At 34.2% G+C, this 23,615-nt stretch overlaps 3 protein-coding genes across 8 annotated transcripts; 1 reads left to right on the forward strand and 2 right to left on the reverse strand.

The window, feature by feature from the left end:
- Positions 1–2,885: 2,885 nt before the first annotated feature.
- On the reverse strand, positions 2,886–5,231 carry LOC143450135 (monoglyceride lipase-like). Its single transcript, XM_076950565.1, is given in 7 exon segments — positions 2,886–3,379; positions 3,584–3,796; positions 4,092–4,181; positions 4,338–4,448; positions 4,558–4,694; positions 4,787–4,893; positions 5,099–5,231. Coding segments are annotated over 7 exon segments (879 nt in total). The 5' UTR covers positions 5,215–5,231; the 3' UTR covers positions 2,886–3,274.
- Positions 5,232–5,286: 55 nt separating this feature from the next.
- Positions 5,287–8,411, reverse strand: LOC143450132 (glucosaminyl-phosphatidylinositol-acyltransferase PIGW-like). Its single transcript, XM_076950557.1, has one exon. The coding sequence runs from the start codon at positions 7,306–7,308 to the stop codon at positions 5,719–5,721; it is 1,590 nt and encodes a 529-aa protein (XP_076806672.1). The 5' UTR covers positions 7,309–8,411; the 3' UTR covers positions 5,287–5,718.
- A 156-nt stretch (positions 8,412–8,567) lies between these two features.
- LOC143450133 (ethanolaminephosphotransferase 1-like) lies at positions 8,568–23,532 on the forward strand. 6 transcript variants are annotated; one of them, XM_076950561.1, is made up of 11 exons: positions 8,568–8,783; positions 13,222–13,326; positions 13,906–13,974; positions 15,618–15,798; positions 17,017–17,157; positions 17,538–17,653; positions 17,851–17,956; positions 18,180–18,228; positions 21,684–21,864; positions 22,086–22,268; positions 22,469–23,532. In XM_076950561.1, the coding sequence occupies exons 2-11, from the start codon at positions 13,282–13,284 to the stop codon at positions 22,532–22,534; spliced, it is 1,137 nt and encodes a 378-aa protein (XP_076806676.1). In that variant the 5' UTR covers positions 8,568–8,783; positions 13,222–13,281; the 3' UTR covers positions 22,535–23,532. The 6 variants fall into 6 exon arrangements, with proteins under 6 accessions (XP_076806676.1, XP_076806674.1, XP_076806675.1 ...); XM_076950559.1 differs by lacking the exon at positions 8,568–8,783 and adding an exon at positions 8,800–11,450; XM_076950560.1 differs by lacking the exon at positions 8,568–8,783 and adding an exon at positions 8,800–11,450 and having other exon boundaries at positions 13,226–13,326.
- Positions 23,533–23,615: the final 83 nt, after the last annotated feature.

Raw genomic sequence — 23,615 nt, forward strand, 5'->3', positions numbered from 1 at the left:
GTGGGCTGACGGTGGTAAGAAATATCACAAAGAAAACAAACCAGGAAAGACAAGGCTTTTTTGGTTTTGCCTCAAACTGGGATTCCTGAGATTTACCTAATAGGCCTACACTAAATTTTTTTTAGTTTGAGTTGGAGCTTCTATTGACTTTTCTTTTCGTTTTTTAAGTTTGAACCAAAGCTTTTTTTATATATCAATTTCTTACTTTATCAATAAACTTTTAGGCATGGACTTTTTAACAAAAGTATAGTGCGCACAGGTCGAATTAGCTCTTGACCAGTAAAAAACTACGGAATTTTCAGACATACTGCAAAAACTGCAAACATATGGTCATAGAATTTTATGTATGTCGTCATTAAAACTAGCCCAATAAATAAGTGAATGTGCAAGTAAAAATGTGTTGGTAAAGATTAAAGTTCGTTAGACATATAGCCTAATAAATATAGGCCTAAGTTATACGGTAGCTTGCACTAAAACTTGCAATTAATTCGCACAAAGTTCTTGCGTATTTACAAGTCAATTCATTTGGTCCAAAAAAATTTATTTTCCACAACCATTTACATTTAAGTTTGTAGCCTATATAAAGTATATCAACTTTTTATACGGTGGCAAATCTGTTTACATTGGCCCCGCTTTTGGTCCCCCAGAGCTAATCTGTTTACTGATTAATTAACAATATTTGCATTAAAACGGACGAAAATATGGACAATTATATTGAGTAGAAAAAGTGGTAGTTGGCGTAAATGGAAAAATCAAATAAAAAAGGTTAAGAACGGCTGGTCCAGACCATCCTAATCTCTGGTGACCTTAATCGCAATGTTGTAACAATTGAGCTGGCGCATCTTCTAAAATCTAAATAGAAAGTTAAAACTGAAAACAGGTTTTTTCGTCATTATAGTAACTGTTTTTGGAATAGACTGGATTTTTCAAATAAACGTGTTCAGCATAGCAACTTATAGCCTGAAGGCCTGCCACTTTCCTTGTTATTGAAAAACTTATTAGCTCATGGGACACCATTGTATGCGTAAAGAGCATTTGTAATGAACTCGGCAGCCGAGTGGTTCGAGCGCCTCGCCATAAATGCGGCTCGTGTTCCGTATTCAAAATCCAGTGCCGCTATAGGCCTAACGTTGTAATACTCTTGGGAAAGGCATTAACGACACTTGCTCGATGAACTTTGTGGAGACTTTTAAATTCGTGCAATACTATATAAAAATTTAAAAAACCAAAATAAAAACTGCGTGACAAACGGAACTTGCACAAACGCTAGTTCGGTAACCGGGGCTGGAGCTATGAGAAATCATCGCCGTGTTTAAGGCGTACAGACTTTCCTCAGTCCGAGAATATCAATAGATTAACTTACCAAACCACATTGCCGTACGCAAAAAGAGGGTTTGGGAGTTAATAAACCTCTTAAGAGTGGGTTCAACAAAATTTTACCATCTTTACATGTAGCCTATAACAAATTCTGTAACCGTCACTGAATGTATTATGTAGTCTGTTACTGCGGGCAGAATACCAATGCATATAGAGAAACAGATCGTTTGGACTATATCCAATATGCGCTAGCCGCTATATAACCTATTTTTTATCTAACTTCTTTGTTTATGACAGGCCAGTAACTACCTTATCTGTTTTTATGTTTATACAAAATAACTATAGTTTATCACAACCATTTAACTGTCCTTAGCCTACGATCGATCAAACAAAGAAAAACTTCTAAGTACTGTATTACTGTTGATTTCTTACTTTTTGCAAAATATTCGATATTTGCAAAATATTCGGATTCGACCCGATCCTCCTTAATTGCAAGATTCGGATCCGTGAGAACAAAAAAAATTGTCAATACTCGATCGTGCCTAATGTTCGGAATCGCATTCGATTCGGCACATCCCTTCCCTGGGCTCTCCGATTGCGTTTGAAGCCTAAATCAATCTTCAAAAAAAGTAACGTAGGCTACACGGTTATAAAATCATTTGTAAAATAAGAAAACTATACAATTTTTTAAAAATCGTTATAAACATTTTCCAAACATGTAGACCAAAACTAGTTGGCAGTCCAAATCATTTCAGAATTTAAATACAGTAGATAAAATACTAACTTATTGCCTCGCGGAGTTGACTCACGTTTCTTTTATGTAGGCTGCAGTAAATTAGGTCTACTTTTGATGATTTACAAAATATGTCGACGTAACTAGCAAACCTACTGAACTATGGGCGTATTTTTACGATCCAGGAGCCATTAGCAATTTATTGCCAAATGCATGACGTGAAGCCATGTTGTATGTAGAAAATTTTCATGGTAGCTTTTTGCGAGGTCACATAATATATTTAGTGATAGATACTGTTGGCTGCCCACAAAAGAAAGCCGTGCGTTTTAACCTCCAAACTTTCCCCTTTGCTTACCTCTAATGACATGAAGTCTTAACGTGCTCAAAAAACCCCAGTTGCAAACAATGCTTAAAACAATTTTCGGGGGGTTCGAGCCCCTTTAATGATGGTACTTATTATAGTGGCCTGTAGACTTACCAAGCCCATCATAGAACGTACCAACAAATTTTTTCTTTGCCTTGGCAAATATAATTTGGAAACATTCTGCCACCGGAAACGTCCAAGAAGCATATGATCAAATGATGAAAGATTTGCTGTACCCTACATAGGCCTGCTTTTTGCTACGAATCTGTATTACGACTCACAAAAGTTAACGAATTTTTGAATCTTTTACGTGAAGGTCCGCAGACTTTCGAATTTAATTTAAGTGGTTCGTCACCAGAAAAAGGTTGGGAACCAATGGCTTGGCTGAAACATTGTTGAAAAGAGCTTAGTCATTTATGCATCAAAATTATTCGAGCTTTCTGCTAAAACATTTTGTAAGTCTTATATCACTAAGTTTATACAAATGTCTTTATTCAGTTTCCGACCGACTTCAGTTATTCTCCAGAAAGAATTGGAATTGCGTATTTTTTTGGGATGTAAGAAAATGCAATTCTAGTAAATACAGTGATAAGGTTTATAGTATACGTTAAACGATTACTTCAATAACTTACTGTAACTCGAAAATGTGTTCAATGGAATGATCAAAAACCGTAATAAGAGTTGCTAAAACCAAAGCAATGACACCATTTGGCAAGCAACATCAGTCTTTTTAACAGAAGCCTCATTAAACTACTATTTCCTAATTTATATCAAAATCTTACATACATATGTATAGTAACAGGTACAACAGGAATCACAGAAGTACAACAGGCAAACGAAAAACGACTTTGTAGTGTGTATCATCTATTTAATCTATCATTAATCCAGTCCACAATATCTTTGATGCTTCTTTGTCGGTCTTCTTTAAGTTCATGAATTAAATCATGATAACAACCAGGATAAATCTAAACAGATATACACATGATTGACATAACAGCTTTCACAATTATAGTAATATTCATTGTTCATTATACTATAGAAATTTGCACATTTTTTTACCTATTACATGTAATCAACGTCATGGCACGAGACAATATTTGCCAGAAAATTACCATCACATTTGCAGTATTCAAAATTGAATATAGTTTTTAGTTAAGGTAAAAGATTACCTTTAAAGTTTTGTCATCGCTTTTTGCATTTTGATACAACGTTTGAGAACCAGCAGGGTCACACTGGCCATCAGCAGACCCATGAAGTGCAAGAAATGGTTTGTTGTAGTTTGGTATAATCCTTTCAACAGCTTCACAAATTTTTATTATCTGTGCTGCCATTTGGGCTTTTATGCCACTGCTACTTAAAGTATCCTTTAATACGCCATCAATCTGAAAATTGAAGTAAATAATTAAAACATCAAAAATAAACTGCACAACGTATGGCACACATTTTACTTTCATGACTTCGGAATGAAGGTACAGTAGTCCTTAAGAAGTTAAAAAGACTATTTCATTTAATACGTTTGGGGATTCACGAAAAATTTCAGCAAGTGGTTCTGTAAAATTTTAACAGCAGCAACTGCCAAGAAACAATTAAAATTCTTCTACATGCAACATTTTTCCAAGTTGTTTGCTGCGCTCACAAAATTTTCACAACCCATTTGTATCACTGCTTCTATCATACTTCATTCTTATCACGGCTGCCAAGAGATTGATCCAGTGATGAAACTTGAAGATTTGGAAAAACATTTCCAACCGATCGTACAATAAATTTCTACAAACAAGAAAATAAATTTTTCATAAAAGAATGTATCGGTTGAGAAAAATAGTATACCAACTTTACTGGTATAATTTTGCATACCTCTGTGAAACAGACTGTTATATTCCAAACAGGGAAAAACACAAAGGCATTAATTGTAATTGCTCTCACCTTAAATGGTGAGTCAAGTCCTGGATCAATTTTAAGCATCCCTCCTAATATGATAACTCCTCGGAACAAGTCTTCTTTTTCACTGGATGCAAGGAGTGCTAGAGCCCCACCCTAAATTCAGATCACAATATCATTAAAAAGTGTAGTTTCTGGAAGTTGGGTAAAAAATTTACGTAAGAAAAGGAGGATTTAAATCAGAGTTGTATAGCAGAATTCAAACCATGGATTGTCCATACAAAAAGACTGGTAAATTAGGATATTCTTCCTTTGTTTTATTAGCATGCTAAAAAGCATCTCGAATGAAAACCTTGTAGTCATTCACTGTGGCGCGATTACCTTCACTCTCCCCATGACCAACTGAAAAATTTGACAATTTATATGCAATAATTTATAAAGTTTCATGGACAATATGTAACTTGTGTATTGCGTCACCTACAAAATCGAAATACCATGATCATTTGCAAAACACAAGCCACCAATCTCATTTAGGTTCAGAGCAAGTTCATTAAATCTTGCGCAATGACCACCCAGTCCATGAAGCATGAGAACAAGAAACCTAGAAGAAAACTACATGTAAACAAGTTCAAAAAGTTTTATTACATAAAATAACAATTACCACAATTTAACAATATTTTGTAAATATAAATAATAATTAACTATCATAAAATCTATAATTGGCATAAATTCCAAGTTAATTATAATAACTATTCGATAAAACTTTCAATAATAAATTATCAATAAAAATCTAATTAAATTTAAACCTTGGTTCAGTTGTAGGTTTCCAATATTTGCAAAAGAGATATTGGCCATCAGCATTAACTATGGAATTCACTTCTGAAAACAATTTTCCACTGTAAGTGTGCCGTGAAGTTGCCATTACAATGATCGTTTCTCTGTTAGTAACCCAAGCAGACGATCCAAAAATTTGAATACTAGTTTTTACACAAAACTTTTAACATGCAACATAAATAACAAAACTGAAAAATCAAAATTGAAAAAAGGAAAGGAACACAAAAACCAAACTAGCCCAAAATTAACATATTTTGGATGATCTAAGCCAAAGTTTTAATTGCTCTATGGTTACCATACATTTGGTAGTAGGTTGTACACAATTTATCATAAAAAACAGCTCTTAAACATCAAAATTACATTGGGCTATTTTATCCAAATCATCACTGAATATACTTTTTTAATCAATCTACACAATAAAAGAGCGGATGCACGTTTACTATCGAGGATTCTGCAAAATTGCAAACATGCAGTTTGCTGTGATATTTTCCTAACAGCAAAAGAACTCTAACTAGTCATACATAATCGAAATATTAAAAACAATAATGTTAGACAAATATTTTTAGAAGTATTTTTATATAATAATTTAGTTTCACCAAAATTTCAGGGTTATGTCATTTACATGTAAACACCAAATGAGAAATGTTCCAAAAACAGAGTATACACAAATTATAAAAGCAGCTGAGAGATTTCCAACAGATAATGTGTCTGATGCATAATTAATAACACCTGTCAAAAGATTGCACAGAAGAAAATACAACAGCTGATTTCTATTGACAGCTTTTATCAAAGAAAGAACACATGACTCTGGTGCATAATTAATTTTCACATAAGTATTTTTTTGGTTGGAAAATAATACCCACCGATTTGGCATGCTATGCAATGGCAAATGACATTTGGTAATATTCAGTACTGTAATTATATCAATCACTAGATATGCGCATAAGAAGAAAGTTGCATGAGATAGAAGCCATACAATATAAGAAAGATTAGCAAGCCGACGTGACACTGGCTGAATGTAAATATTACAAATGTATAAAGCAGTCCACAATCCTAAGTTAAGGAACAATAATTGTTTTGCTACACATGTCCAGTGGCCTAAGGTGGCCCTTTCTTTAAACAGAAATGACCCTAAATGAGCAGCAGCAAAATACAGTGATAAATATCCAAGACAAGATGCGAAACCCTCTTTATTTTTCATTATTATTCCCGTTCTTTCTTCATTTAATAAGATAGACGTGAGGTTCCAACTAGGATAACTTAAAGCAATTTGATAACTAACTCCTATAATAAAGGATAGTAAGAATCCATGCTCGACACCAATAAAAAACAACACTATTGCTGCAAATACTTTCACACTGCCCAAAGTAAAAAAAAAATTCCAGTAAACACCATATTCTGTAACATGTTCTTGGTAGCCAGACAATTTCACACTTATTAAACGTAACAGACCAAGCAGAAATAATGGCCAACAAGAAATGATTTCAAATAAGAGAGCCTTGAAATTAAGTTGATTAATTTTTCTTGTCACTTGTCTCGGACAATATCTATGTCTAGCTTCTTTGCATACAAGAGCATTAGAAATAATGTAAGAACCAACACCCAAATCCATTAATCCTGTCCCAAAATTCTCTACTTTAGCCAACCTCCTTGGAAAAACAGGAAAATCAACCGCTAAGATGCACACACAGGTTGCAATGTTCACATAAAATCGATAAGTATCTAAAAATGGTAATTTTGACGTTGATACTTCAGTAGAATACAATCTAAAAAGTTGTGATTGGCTAGGATGTTGCAAAGATTTCACATCATCACACACAAGATTCTTGTAATATGAAGGTGAAACATAACATGCATATTCGCTCTCCTCTTTTTTAAACGTAGGCCCCTTTAAAGCAAGACATGTAAGCCCCAAAATTATAATGCTCAAAAATAGTTCTGCTACATTGTCTGAAAGAATCGTCGTTCCAATAACCAAAGGAAGTACCAGTATGATGTAATCAAAAACATAGCGAAAGTAATATTTGTGAACTAAACTGGCGGGAATAACACCAAGAAGGAATGTTCGCAGAAATATCAATGCAGGAGATAGGCTTGATATTAATGTGGTCTCAAACAACGAAGATCCATTTAAGCCAGTAACAAAATCTTGTTTCTTTAATATCCAATTGCTGTCTTCCATTTTAAAAAGCCAAAGTTCTTTAAGCAAAAAACATTACCGGTACTTTTTGTTAAAAACAGTTCATCTATAACTAACTATATATTAATGGATACCAAACAATTTAGAAGGTCAACCAGCACGTTCCAATTGTATATCTCTATACATAAAAATAAAATTTCTATCCTACCACACTGAAATGCCTAATATATATAATCATGTGATATTTTGAGTTGTATTCAGTATTTTTGTGTTGCCTACTGTGAATTGCGCAAAGAAGGAGGATGGGTAAGGTTATGTTAAATTTGAGTATGTGAGATTTAAATCTGTGTACTTAATGCATGGTATTGCCAGCAGTTTGTAAAATGAAGAAATAACAAACATATTTGCCTGAAGGGTCAAGTCATGTTTAACGTTAATTTTAATCAAAACAAATATAAATTTTAAAGACAGTTCTTGACATTCAAGTTTGCCCGATACAAGTGGGAAATGCAACCTCAAAGATGTTGGTAACACAGGCACAACTAGACCAGACGTAGAAATATTTGACAATATTTCATGCAGTTTCGAGTAAATAATATTTATAGTGCTATAAATGTAATGACTGCAAAATACTTTTTCAAATGTATTCGGAAAACTATATGCTATTTTCAAAAATGTTACACTTCCTTGTTGCCTAAGATAGGGTCTTTAACCAAGAAGGCGGATGGCAATACAAGAAGGCCATTGCAAAAATCCCCTAGCCTGTAGGCTAGGCCTCTGCAGAAAATTGTAACCTCCTCTTAGTACCATATCTCAAATCCTTTCAGCGTTTCATTGTATTATCTTATTTATGAGTTCCTAACCGGCCATAGTATTATTAAGGACCACAAAACGGATAAACAACATTGCCATAATCTTATTACAATCACCATTAAATAAAGGTAGGATACTAGGATAGTCAAACACGACAGGCTCCTTATCCTTTCACTGGGCCTAAATGCACAGCACAGCACAGATGCACTAGACTAGCTTACATAGCCTATGCCCTATGGTGACCAAGTAATTTAGTCTAAACATAGACACTACATGCACATTTGTGTTTATATAATATCTATGAGTCTAAACTCTAAAGGGCCTGTGCAGCTTGGCTAGTGCACTGTGCAACACGTTCGGCTTTGCAATAGGGGAAGTGATTATTTAATGACTTCGAGCCCAGGTCATGAAAATATGAAAAGACGCCACTTTTCTAAGGTCACGTTCCATAGGTGCCAACCCACTTCCTATACGACCCACAACTTACAGGTCACAACATTTACCCAGGCTTCAATTTATACGAGCCATGACCTTTCCAATCTCGACCCAGGCTTCAATCTGCAGAACCCATGACCTCTGTAATCTCCACCCATGCTTCTGAATTTGAAGCCTGGTTTGCAGGTCATAAATGGATCACTTCCCCGCCTCCGGCTTTGGGGTCTCACTGAAAGCCTGAACAGCTGAAACGAAGAAAATAGGCCTAGGTAGGCCTAGTTAGAAAACACTATTTTCAATTTCAGGCTGTTAGTGTGTCCTCAGCTTTGTGCAGACGTGTGCACTGTGCAGCTTTGTGTTACTCCCCTCTCGATGCTATAGGTTCCCTGGCTTTCTTACTACAGTCTTCTCTTTACTTCTTGCTTTCTATATATTAACTTTGAAAATTCCGTCTCAGGAAGTGGGGAACCCAGATTACTTTACAAGTAGCTCAGGCCAGAGTAATTGGCGTTTGACGGGTAGAGCAGTTTTATCACCCATTAGAATAAGAAAGAGTTGGCCTCTTCTTCCAAATTGTAGAAAAAGTCTCATGAAGCTTTCTGGCGTTTCCAGTTCTAAATCACTCGAGCATAACCATTTTCTCTTTCTTATTCTATTGGGTGATATAAAGGCTTAATCAGATAATCCCATGGAAGACTAAGAGGTAACCCAAGGTATTTAGTGGAAAGTTGAGGAACCCACCTGGCAAGACCGAGGGACGAGGGTATACTTGACCAGTGGTTCCCAACCATTTTTCTAAGCGACTCAAGTTTAAAGAAAATATCAAACTGGTACTATCTTGCGACCCAATCGTATTCATACATATTAAATGCCTTGTATTGAAATCTTTTATTTAAACACTTCATCACCCTAATAAGAAAGCTGTGCTTGTTTGTCGTCAGTGAGTTTCTGAAATCCTGGCCTTACTTTACTTAAGCACATCTTCAACTTTCAACCGATTTCGATGCTTTGTTTTCACTATACACATTGCACTAAACCCAGTCTCACAAAGCCAATTTGTCGCGAATGGATTCAGTTTTTCAATCACAAACTTTGAAATGGTCAGATACACTTTGTACATGGCAGCCCGAAAATGAATATTTACAGAATCTGTTCGGTATTTTTCTTTGAAGGGCCCAAAAGTAATAGTTTGTTCCTTCCGCCATCATGTCCATAAACTCTGCTGCAACATGGTGGGGTAAATAAGGCAGATCTGTGCTACCATATGGATCAATCATTTTCATTAGTAGGCACCAGGATTTCACCATAATAGTGCATAAACTTTTGGACAAGCTGTTCCAGGTGTCGGATTATGGTTTTCTTGTATTAACTTCTATTTCACATATACAGTGTGTTGGTTCAGGGAACATATCGTATTCATCTTGAGCCCCATAGCTTTTCCAGAGAATAAGTTTTTTGTAGTAACAGCAACTTTAGCGAAGTGATCAATTAATGTAAAACCAGCACCTTGCATAGATAAATTCAGACTGTTCAGGGAGTCAAATTTATCGGAAAGATAAGCAAGCTTTGCATTGAAATCTTCTTGACAAAACTTTTCAGCTAATGCAACAATATTCTCTTGTCTCAGGAAGACAGCAATTTCTTCTCGCAGATCGCAAACACGTTTCAGAACATGACCCCTTGATAGCTATCGCACTTCCGTGTGCAGCAGCAATGCTTTATGATCATCATCCATGTCAGCGCACAAATACGAAAATAGACGCTGATTTAACGATCTTGCTTTATTCAAATTCACACATTTTTCAATGGAATTTAACACTTCGTGCAGTTCTTGTGATATTTTTCTTTTGCAGTAAGGGCTTCTCTGTGGAGAAAACAATGTGTCCATTCAGTACATGTGAGCTTGTTCTTTGATTCGTTTTACTACTCCAGACTTGAAGCCAGTACATGTTGCTGCACCATCAGTGCTAATTGCCAGCACATTTATTCCAAGGAATGGAGTACTCTGCAAAAAAACTATTCAGGCATTGAAAAATATTGTCACCCTTCGCGTGCAATTATAATGCTTTTAATTTAATGCAAAATAACAAATCTTTTGATACAGCTGTATTGTGGATATAGCGAATGAAGACAGAAAACTGTGGCAGACCAGCAATATCTGTGGATTTATCCAATTGAATGGAACGTAATGGAGGCTCTTTCACTTGGGATAGAATATGTTCAAGAACATCATCAGGCATATTTATTATGCGTCTTTTCACTGTGTTATTTGACAAAGAGACTGTAATCAATTTTTTACTTTCCTTCTCACCAATCACTATTTTAACAACTTTTTTTATAACTGGCATTAGCAAATTTTCGCCAATTGTATGAGCTTTTTTCTGCTTTGCTTTTCTTTCCTTTTGCTTGAAATTGCTTTTCTGCAATTTCGTAGAAGGCAGCGTATGAAGAGTAGACAGCTATTTATTTTCTGCTGTGTATGCTGTCATAACATTTCTCTGTTCTTGAATCGATTATAACTTGCGCTCAAAAAATTCAACAGGCTTATTAACACAATTGGTTGATTTTTTTCTAAGTGGCATTGTAACTTGTTTTTCTTCATGGACTCTGCAGAGAGAACTTTCAAACATACCACACATTTTTGTTTACCATCCAATTCAGTAAAACCAAGTTTAAGAAAAACTTCATTATATGGTCGTTTTACCATCTTCCTTTCAGTCTAAAATCAAGCAATTAGAAAGTCTATCTGCTGGAAGTCAAGGGTTATTTTGGCTGAAAAGCCAAAATACTTACAGTTTAACTTTCAATAACGTTTTCAACTGTGCGTTATTGCCCTGGTCTGACTTAGTGCTTTATATGAAACCACTCTGCTGCCTCCACGTGTTCAAAGCCTCTTCACTACGAAAATTTGTTGTTGAACAATATGCAAGTATCAGGTATTAGCGCGTAATAGAAATAATAATGCGACGTATGACACACGTCACTTTTACCAGCTTTCTTTGATAATGCTCTCTCATTAAGACGCCTATGTACTTATTTTCACAATTATCTGTGTTGTTTAGCTCTATAAGTTTCGTAAAACTTTTTCTATTTTGGTTTTATTGCTTTAAAAATATTTACAAAAACAAGCAACCCAACTTTGGTTTGCGACCCACATGTTTGGAAACACTGTACATGGCTATATCATAACTAACGGTCTGACTGTGTTTAATACAACGATTCCAACATGTCCTCTGCCAGGTGTATGTATTTTAGGGCCCACTTTGTTGTTTATTATTTGCTATGAATTGTGTGGAGCGAAAGTTATAGTTATAGCACAATAAAAAACATGCTCACAAACAATTCATGAAAAGGTTGCTATTTATTGGTATTATCACATCACACTCAGCATTAAAGTAAAATAAAGTTATTGGTGGTATCATTATCTCTATCCTCGGACTGAGAAACTTCACGGTTACAATCATGAACCTTAGTGGAAAGTGTTGGACCTGCACATACGAGATTCACCAACATAGACACCGATTTATAACCCATAAAGAATTTAGACTTCGATGCATGCCAAACATTGCATGTTGGCATGCCTGATTTCTAGTTAAAAGTTAAAACATACCATACTTATCAGTTGGGTTTACAGAGCTAGCCATTATGCAAGTTTAGATTGATTCACTCTTTCCACTATGGCCGAAGGGCATAACCTATAGTAAAAACTGCAGCGCCTCTACGCACTAGGTTAATCAATGTACATGCCAAACTTCTTTTATCTTCATGCCAATTTATTATAAATAAACAAAAAAGGTGGATGTTTGAACGCCAATTTATATTTAACAAACACAAAAATTGAGCTTTCAGTGAACGCCATCACGCCAAAATTTGCGTCTTTGCATACATGATTTCTTATCGAAAGCTGCCGTACTTTTCGGTCGAAGGCATAACATAACATTGATAAAGACACTGGTATCTAACACGGGCCACATTATTGCATGCTCAGCATTCCAACCACTTGGCTTCCAAGCTGACTTTTTATCAGAAAGAATTAGATGTAGTGGGCATCCTTACCATTATTCATTTCATCATTTGTTTGCACCATTCTTGTTTGTTTTAAACCCTTGCCTGGATGGAAAACGTTGCACTTTTCAACAAGATCTCAGGGGTGTAGGATGGTTGAAATGGGGGTAGGATGGGTGTACTGGGTGAAATTTTCAGTCTGCAAAGCTTGTGGGTCCACGTTTTTGACAGTAATTGTGCGAGATGTAAAAAACGGAAGGCAAAAATAAACTTCTGTTGTTAGAAATCTTTTCCTAAAGTTGGCATTTGGGTGCACCAAGTACAGTCTTGAAAAATCTAGAGTGTACAGTTGCCATGCCTTCCATTATGGAACCCCTAGGCTTTGTTGCTTTTTCCCACTTATTGTTTGTTGGTGGAGTTGTTATTTTATCATACTGTAATTATTATTAGCATATTTTTTGTTACCCTACAGCGACGATGACAAAACCTAAACAATACAATTTACAAGGAAAACGCTCGTTAATTATAAATTGTTAAATAAAAATGCACCCACAGCTTTCCTATCCTGCTTTTCCATTTATGTTTTCGTAGTTATTTGTTCTCAATTTTACTAGATTAGATTAAATCGAAATTTCAGATAACTTAAAGTACTATAATTTTAGTCTTTTCAGCTTCGAACTAACAAGCTTCTTTTGTGTTAAGGTAGGCTCGGTTTGCTGTTGTTCATGAGTAGTACAAACGAGTGTATGAATCAATTTCATCATGTATATATCTGAAGAGCAATTGAAAGGTTTTGACTCTTATAAAGTAAGATATCTTGTACTGTATTACAAATATGATATTATGTTTAATTGAACACAAATATGAATATTTTACAACAACGTTGTTCATTTTTTTATATTAGTATTTTCTTTATTCTGTTTAATATATAAAAATTATGAGACCAAAACATTAAAGTTTGTGGTCGTTTTCCACATTGTAAAGACAGAAAGTTCATATTTGCAAGGTTTTGTGTAATCTGATGTATGTATATGATGTATAGATATACATATATAAATAATACATAAACAATACTGGCTAATTTTTCTCAACTATCCTTGGGGTGGCAACTTAAGTCGAGATTTTCTTGTTCATCAGAAATTATAAAGAAAAGAGCAAATTATATTGATATATTTTTAACAAAATTTATTAAAAAAAATGGCTATGTAAATTAAGTTATGTTGCATTTTGATTATTATCAAAGTTTGAATTTCATATATATATGTATATGCAGTATGTATATACTGTGCATGAAATACTTTTGAAAAATTTGTAACTTTTCTTTGTACCTTGACAAATTTTAAAACCATTAATTATATTAATCATTGTTAACTGTTTTTTTTACAGTATAGTTGTGTGGACACATCTCCTTTGGCCAACTATGTTATGCATCCATTTTGGAATCAGTTTGTTAAGGTATATATATATATATAGATATGTAGCCTATTTACCTACAGCTTAATTCACCACCGTTTTTGCTAGTTATTATGAGCCACATTGTTCTCCTAAGTTAGTTAGATCTTTAAACATTATGCCAGGATGATTACATCTACTGCAAACTTCCATCTCTTTGGGGATTCTACTTCTGTTGTATGGAACATTTTTAGTAAACATATATCACATTATTTTTATTAAGTGTTGAAATAAAATAAAGCGATGCTGTTAACACAAGACAATGCTAGGACTAATTCTTATCAATACTGAAAAATTTTTCTAGTTCCATTTTTTGTTTTGCTTTTAAGCAATTATGCCACGTTTTGTACGGGACAGAAAACGGACACAAGTTTTGAAGGGAACAATTCAACTCGAAATTTCTATAAAGCTTTATTGTCAAAAATTGACTTTGACACAATAGTAATGTACATAACCACACATAGGAATTATAATGTATTTACTGATATTATGCTGACTATCCCATTTACATTTTTTGAAAGTTGATTAAAAATGTTTATGTGTTGTATAAGACCTTACTGCTATGCTGTTTCCAATTTGTTCCTTATACAGTAAGTTAGCAAAATAGACTGAAACTGCAAGTAAAATTGATATGTAAAATTTAGTAGTTACAGTATTCTTAACCAATAATTTCTTTTTAAAAAAATCTAAGGTCAATTGTGAGGTCTTTGACCGATCTCAAAAAAGATTGTTAAAATATCGAAAAATTGACCAAGCAGCATGTTTGGGCAATATAATTTTTGCCACTTCTTGTTTGTTTCACTCAATTTTGAATGTTAGTCTTTTTGTCCACTTTACTGTGGAATCGTCCTATAACCACTATGTTTACAGTTATTTTGCCTGGCTATCTAGTAGGATTGCTGGTGATGTAATAAAACCCCATTGTGCATCATAATGGACATATTATTCTGTCACTTAACAAGTGTGTGTCAGTACAATGCAAGAGTGCATTAAAATCGCCTTAGTTTCAAACAATAGTACTGCATCATGAAAGTTTAAATAAACACTACAGTATTGTAGGCTAGCAAAAGCTGTTTCCATTTTGTGTTTTTTTTTTTTTTCAAATATTCAGTTTTTATAAAAAGCTGGTTCTCAATTTTGTGTAGGCGTATGCATATTGATATGCTATTTACGTAAGTCCCTAGTTGGTCCAAGTTGCCCCTTTTTCCTATCCCACTTGAGGCTGCGGCTTTTGCAAATTGTACTGTGTACATATTAGGTGGATACATATGTGCTTTGTGCAAGATCTTTTGGGTTTTTGTGAGAACAAATATCATGTTGGTCTACTCAAAAGAATCCAGATTTTATTTGAATTATTACCAAACGATAAAGTTTCTTCAATGCATTGTCCAGGTTGATTTATATCATGTTAGAATTGCTAAACAATTTGCATCGTTTTTAAAAAAAATGAAAAAAGGAGGACTCAGAATCTTAACTCATTTGGTAATTACTTTTATTGTTAGGAATGCTGTCTCTACTTGAGCTTAAGCCTCCAAACTACGATGTATCATTCTTTGTCACCTAATTTAGACATTTTTAGATATATGATAAACATGTTTGGATCTTCATGCACTTCTTTGTATCTTTAATAATGTTCTTGTTTGTAGGTTTTTCCAAAATGGTTGGCTCCAAATGTAATGACAATTCTTGGATTTCTTTTGCTGGTTGTTCAGATGTTTGTGTTTATTTGGTATGACCCGGTGTTTGCTGCTGCTCCAGACAAATTTCTTATCCCACACTGGGTGTGGTATTTCAGTGTAGTTGCTCAGTTCTTTTCTCACACATTAGGTTTGTAACACACTTTGTTTTTATTGGTATACAGGTACTAGTATGGGTTTAACTTAACATGGTAACTGCAACACCAAAAAGAATCTTATCTTTAAATAAAGTAGGCTCATTTATCTATGCAGCTTGTTGCACCCCAAATAATGCATATTTCCTTGAAATTTATTATTACTTAATAATTTTTTACCCTGATCATTTCCTCCGCCCCTATATACTTCCTTGTTCGAACGGCTTGAGTTTGTACAAAGGCTAAGTTATATACTAATGAAGTGTTTACAGAGTTCTGGCATTTAGGGTAGAGAATGCCAACTTTTGATAACATTCTTTAGTTGCCCGGTGATTAGTGTTATAATTATTGTGTAGACAGCTGTTTGGTCCTCTCTAAATACCGCTAAGGACTAAAAGAATTAAGAGAACTAATTTGATTAAAAAGGCCTAAGATGTCCATGTTTAAATCGTTTAGGTTTGGCCTGTACACTGACCCTCAGACTAATAGCCCTTGTTTTTCAAAAAACTTTCACAAACAAACACACAATGAATGTAAATGATTAAGAAGTTATGATTCCTACCTATACGTTTTTCTCTCAGTCCCACTGTTCATCTGATTGGTCTGACCTCTGACGTTAAGTATACAGGCCAAGCTAAGCAATTTGTACAGGCATCTAATGCCTCTTAGTTTTCTTAGTTCTCATAGCTTTACTGCAGGTTCCAGCTGATCTGTTATGCTGATGGGGTTGGATTATCTTTGCCTTCAATCTTATTTTTGAAGACATCAATGCATTACTGTTTGGCTATTTTATATTCATATTAGTAATGAAACTGTTAATTTTTTATCTTTCAAAAGTCTTTGGAGATACCAAAAAAAATTTTTTTTTCATTCTGTCTATGGACAGTAACATTTATAAACACAACCCTCTATTCATGTTGTGTGCATTTCATTTTTTTTACGTTGTAGCAACATTTGATTGAAATCTTGAAAATTTGAGAGGTTATTAATGGAATAAACATGCATTTTCATTAATAATATTGATACCCGTAATTAATTAATTGGAACTGGTACCAGAATCACAATTTTCTATTGGTATACATTTTTTTGGGAATTATCGCGTCACTATTCATTTATATTGTGTCTTTTGTTTTTTGAAATGATTTTTAAATTGTTTATTGGTTTTTATCGTTGTTCCACGTTTTTATCTATCATCCTTGATGATGGATAAACAGATGGATGTGACGGTAAACAAGCTCGTAGAACTGGTTCGTCTTCGCCACTTGGAGAATTATTTGATCATGGGCTAGATTCCTGGAGTGTTTCTTTATTTGTTTTCAATGCTTATTCCGCCTTTGGTAGACATGCTTATCCAGGTGAATATTTAAGTTACTCTCATTTTCAACTGTGGCCAGAACATTAGCCATACTTTGGTACCGGCGTAGTAAATTTAAATGCTGTGTATAGCATATAAATGTGTCTTGTTTGTGTGCAGGCAGTGTACTTAAGAGTAGGAATAAATTAACCTTTAAATCCGCTAAAATACTTTTCACAGAATATTGTATAACTTTTGTAATTTACAGAAACACGAACAAACTCTTGATAAATTAGCAGCAATTATATAATTATTATTAGTGATGTTGTTTGAGCACCACCTTTTTTCATAGATATTTGGACCTAAGAATAATTGGCTTCAATAATAATAATAGCAATAACCAACTTTTGTTTTTCTTTCTGGCATGTTGTGAAATTTTAGTGGATAAGATGTATGGCGTGTATGCTTCAACCATGCTGGGATTTATGATATCGCATTGGGAAAAATACAATACTGGAATTCTCTTTCTTCCTTGGTCTTATGACTTGAGTCAAATGGTAAAGACTAAAAGATTTGCTGTTTGTATCTTTATATTTTTACCCAACCTAAATATTTTTTAAAAGAAAGCATAACATACCAATTCTTATCAAGTTATATTTTAGAAGGCAACTTGATGTTATTGGCCTGTAAGCATACATATGCTGCTGAGAGGTATCACCATCAGAGTACGGAAAAATGTATTTACTTGTTGCAGGCTTTGCTATTTGTTTATTTGATTATCAGTATATTTGGATTAGAAGTTATGCAAAGCAACATTTTTGGTATGTCCATTGCATTCTGGTTTGGAACGTTAGTTTATGGTGAGTTTACATGCAATGGCTTCGTTCCAATTAAGATTTTATGCCATTTTTTACTTTCACATTGAGATTAGGTTGTGTCTACGTGTCATGCTTATTGTAAACAACTAATAAGCTTTAGCTTATGTAAACATTGTAAAGTGCAGTAGTCGAAGCAACTTAGTATCAAAAATATGACTTAAAATTGGAATAATTTGGTCATTGTGTTGTTAATTTTCCATTTCAGTATCTACATTCTTTTTGACACTTCCTCAGAGTCTCTACAATGTCTTTATGTAAGTAGATTTAAACTGGCAACTGTATGCAAGACAATTTTTAGCCATTGTTTGTGATACATGGCACGCAGTGATACAGGCCTGGATTGGCTTGATACCAAGCAGTTTATTACCAAGCTACTGAAAAATCTTATGTTTATTCCAAAAACTGTGAAATATGTAATACTACCATTGCTTTATCAATGTACAATTGTACAGTAAAAGGTTATCAACTTAACTTTGCTTAAATAGGAATTTTAGATAACTCGAAGTCATTTCATCTTTTTCTTTGAAAAAGGAATCTTGACCTATAAAAATGCATGTGAAGTAATGATAACTCGAAGCTGTTTAGTGTTTAACTAGAAATTCCAATCAACTCAAAATGTTTTGTGGCCCCCAGACCCCAGGACATATATTGTATCAAATCGTGATATCGGCACCAAACGACAAACTTTGATCAGCATGTTATCCAGTTTGACTTATAATATAATGCAGCCCCTAAGAACTTTACTCTTTTTTAAAAAAACAAAAATTAAGTGGTGATTTTGAATGTCATCGTTGTTTGAGCTGGTGGTTTTTTGGTCACACGAACTAGATGGTGGTCGGACGATTCAACCCACGGATGATTCAACCCGGACCATTCAACGCAGGACCATTCAACCCACGGACGATTCAAACCACAGACCTTTCACGTACTTATGGCTTAGGTTATCACTAGGGCAACCAGTTTTTTGACCTTAAAATTTGCAAATTTTGACCTAAAAAGTTTAAATTTTGACCTAAAAAGTTTAAATTTTGACCTTATTTTGACCTAAAACGTTTAAATTTTGACCTCATTTTGAAAAACGCTATACTGATAGTCTCTACACTGTCTACAGCAACTTTCTAATCTAAAGCTGCATTTAAAAATGACAAAATGCTTTTCTAGTGTTGACTTTTTTTCGTTTCTGCGTATTAAGATTGACAACTTGCAGTTTCAAATGCAATGCCGTCACATCGTGACGTCACCAAACGCGCTGAAAAGCCTTCCCTCTCTTTGTGGCTTTGGTTCTAAGTAAAATTTGCGGCACTGGAATTGTTTTCGGTACAAGAAAAGAGAAAAACGGAAGAATAATATTACAAAATGGTTACAAAATTACAAGTTTAATAGATTTTGACCTAAAAAAAAGACCTAAAGAAACAATTTGACCGTATTTTGACCTAACATAACATTTTGACTTTATTTGACCTAATAACTTCTATACCACACGTCGTACAAAGCTGAAATTTGTTTTGTGCTTGTTTAATAACATTCTGGGCAGGTTAAAAAAAATTGACCATATTGACTTTTGGTTGCCCTAGTTATCACCAAGTTACTTTGTACCCAATTGTAAGCTTAATATTGGACAGTCTAGACTCTAGAGTTAGGCCATCCTGAATAGGCCTGTACGTCGTGGTTAACGGTTATGGTACCATTACAATTGTACCGTATTTTCTTCAGGTACAAACTTCAAACTAACCACAACGAAATAATCAGAATTATAGCACACAGAATCCCTCTCTCTGCTATAGGAAAGGTTCTTCGTTTATTTTCAAAATAATAAATGGACTGGAGACAAGCGACTTATACTGTTCTCAAAATGTGCGATCTCCCGATTCAAACTTTTTTGCGGGAAATCTTCATTCCCATCAACAAACAGTTGTTACTAAGGTTTGACTTTTAATCGACTTGTAGGCTTTATTTATTTTTCGCTAAGCAAGCCTACTAGTTACAACACGGTACATAAACTTGTTTTTATTTCAACACAAGACGTGTATTGGTATAGCGGTAAATGCGTCATCCGTGCCTGATAACAAACTGCGTAGACGTTTTCGTAAATGGGTTGAATCTTCCTGAGTTTAATCGTCCGCGGGTTGAATCGTCCGGGGGTTGAATCGTCCGTGGGTTGAATCGACCTAGAACCGAACTAGATGTCAGGATTTTGTTGTTAGCCAGAATTAGCAGAACGGGTGTTTCGCAGAGAGGATGATGTATGAAGCTATTAGATTTGACATGATTTGTGGTTTACACCTTTGCGCCACACATAGACATGCAGCAGAATTTTCCACTCTCCTTTTGTGGAAAGTTTAGGGAAATAAATCGATATCCGTCCATCGGCAGTTAAATGGTGTCCTAGATATTTTAAGCAGCAAATGTCTGAGGTGGGAGTTACGAATAAAATTAAGAAGTCTAGCAGGGCTTTCAGGCCATTTTGTGTTCCATTTATAGTCAATTCAATTGGCCTCACTAATGCCTAAATTTTTGGCATGTTCTAACAGTAGCAGTGCAGCCAGCACAAATTGGTGTCTCGATTGTATCCTTCAGGTGTATTATTTTGAGCAAAAAGCTTAAGTTGAAGCAGATAGGATGTTTTCATTGCCCAATGAGTAAGAGAAAGGGTAGCTTATTTGTGGCAAAGTCCAACAGATTGAATGTTTGCATGGATAGGGAAGTTTTTTTTTCAGTTACATTGGACACAGTCACGTAGGTATCCTGTCACAGTAGTTTGTATGGTAAAAAGATCATATTTTAAGGAATGCTGTTCCAACTTAACTATGCCAACAAATCTTGGCATTATTGACCAAGGTCACTAAATTAATAGGAAATGTTCTATTTGTTTTCGTCAGTGATGGTATTTGTCCTCTCTCTAAGCTTCTACACAGCCAACCTTCAGCAAATCTATTTGGATTTAAGTTTGTATTATCTCATACCTAATACAGTAATTACCGCTTGCTATCTTGAAATTAGTCAAAAAAGCATTCAATGCGTTGTAAACAGCCCATTGATTTGCATTTTTTTATTGAGAAAGTTAATCTTTTCTGTAATTTAATACCTTTACGCATTAAACTTTTTTCTCAAACTCAACTGTCGCAACATAAGCTGTTACAACCCTGTAGTATAAAGGCTACAGAACAATCAAAGCAACAAGGCTAAGCTAGATAAAGCAGTTTGATCAGTGTGGTGACTTCAGAAAGATCATAGCACTTCATCAAAACAAGTAGACTAGCCTAGGAGAAGCCGAAGGTGTTAGACTTAAACGATTAGCCTCCAACAGTCGGCCATTACCAGTGGTACATTTCATGCTTATATCTCACACAGCATAGGGTTGCTTTTAGATCAAATATATTTTTTCAAAAGGATCTACAAGATAATAACTCCAGTTATCTGTTTGCCGAAAATAACTCTTATTTCCCAATTATGTTTTCATTATTATCTATCACCCATTTTGAATAACTTAAAGTAATTTAATCTGTTCCTGCAAATTGAAGTTAATGAACTTCCACTGTAATAGCTTTTTATGTAAGTAATGACTCGTAGATTACTCGAGTGTAACAAATTACCATTCATTTATGTATACTACCAACCAGGTGTTTTGTGTATACTGATGATTTGTGACATACATTGTATATCCATTGGGTTGTAATATATGTGTATTAATCTTATGTTTGTTTATCAGTGCATATCATAACGGTACCGCAAAACAGAGTTCCTTATATGAAGCTTTTATTCCACTGTTTTCACCTTTTGCTGGATTCCTCTTGTTCGCACTTTGGGTTTATATTTCACCTGGTGATATTCTTCAAACCAACCCGAGATTGGTTTATTTTGCCCTCAGTGTTTTGTTTTCTAATATTTTGGTGAGGTCATTTTCTTTTTGTTTGTACCCTGTGTAAAAGAAATGCCATGGTTACCAAGACCATAAATTTAATTATTTTTTGATACAGTGCTTTCTTTCATACGTTTTTGCTTTCTGTAATCCTATTGCTCTGGCCTCTGTGGATAGCTGTTAATTTGTTGTAATCATTTTGAGTTACACTAATTGATGATACTAGTGGTTATTCTCATGACTATTTTACAGTGTCGTCTAATTGTTGCCCAAATGTCTGGAACACGTTGTCAAGTTTTGAATCTATTTATACCTATCAGTACAGTTTGCTTGTTACTTGTAGTAACAACTGGTAGCCCAGAAGTTGAGAGCTACATTTTATGGGGATTAACGTTGGTCATGACCGTAGCTCATATACACTACGGTATGGTTGTGGTAAGTTGCATTTAGATGATTAATAGTTATTTTATATGGCAATGATACCCCGAGATGTATACTTATGATGTGTTTGTCTGTTTTGCACATTCTGCATGCAAGAAAATACACAAGTATATAGGAAATTAGCTACCTTTGATTTTTCTGTTGGAAAAATTGCAGAACATAATGATAAGTAATTAATCTGGTATATTTGGCAGGTTGACAAGTTGGCTGATCATTTTGGTATTGCCGTGTTTCACATAAGAAAAAAAACGATTGACTAGGCCAAGAAGAGAGTGGTGCACTAACACAGGCTTCACAATATTGATATCATGTAAACTTCAGCAGTTGGCATTTTTCAGAAATTTTTCTTAAACAATTTTATTGTATAATTAACTTATTTTACATGGTGTGGATTGTATTGATTTTTTTACTTGACCTATTACGTTTTTTTAAATTTAATATTATCCTATTTAGAAAAGATTGCAAACATTGTCCAGTTTCGTCCGTATGCAACGCTTTTTAGCAATTTTTATGTAATAACTGAATATTCAGGTGGTACTGGAATCAGCCCCAGTATTTCGCTGTAGATTTCACAAATAAGTACTAGGTAAAGTTTGTTTTGCTGCTGGCATTTTTTCTGATGTAATATTAGCTAGCTACCTACTTTTCTATTCTTGTCATTTAACTAATATCCATTTACTGAAATGCTATTAAGGTACGAATTGTACTTTAATTTGAAAGTATTAAGAAAATTATGACATGGGTATAATGCTATTAAATTGCATGCAATTGAAAATATTCAGTCCCTATTGTTCATATATTTTCAAGGTAATATTCAATGTTATTGTTGCTGGTATTGTTTAGATAGATTATAGAATATTATGAAACTTACTGTCTTTTCAATATACTGTGTTTTTGTGCTTTTCATTTTCTAATAACAGCATTGCTAGCAAGGAGGCCTAATTGAACAAGAAAATTTGAAGCTCTTTGGTGCCAATAAACATACATAAAATATATGACATCATCTGACTGATTTCATTATCTTCATTTGATTTCCTCATGAGATAATGTAATGAACATTCTGAAAATGATTTGTGATTTTTGAAAATTGCATAATGATTATTTAACTAGAATCACTGTATTTTGGGTGATTTTGTTGATTTCTGCATTAGTCTTGCGTATTTTTTTCTACGTATCATGTTTTATATGAGTGAGATTAATTCCTTCTACTGGTTGACTTAACTTTGCTGTTTTGCATTCACCACACCATAATTTTGTTTTGTCATGTAATAAATAATTACGTATAGCAAAACAACCTTTTTAATCTGAAGAGTACAAACGGTTCGAATAACAGTATAGGCC

Source organism: Clavelina lepadiformis, chromosome 3, assembly GCF_947623445.1.
Source record: "Clavelina lepadiformis chromosome 3, kaClaLepa1.1, whole genome shotgun sequence".
Taxonomy (NCBI): Eukaryota; Metazoa; Chordata; class Ascidiacea; order Aplousobranchia; family Clavelinidae; genus Clavelina; species Clavelina lepadiformis.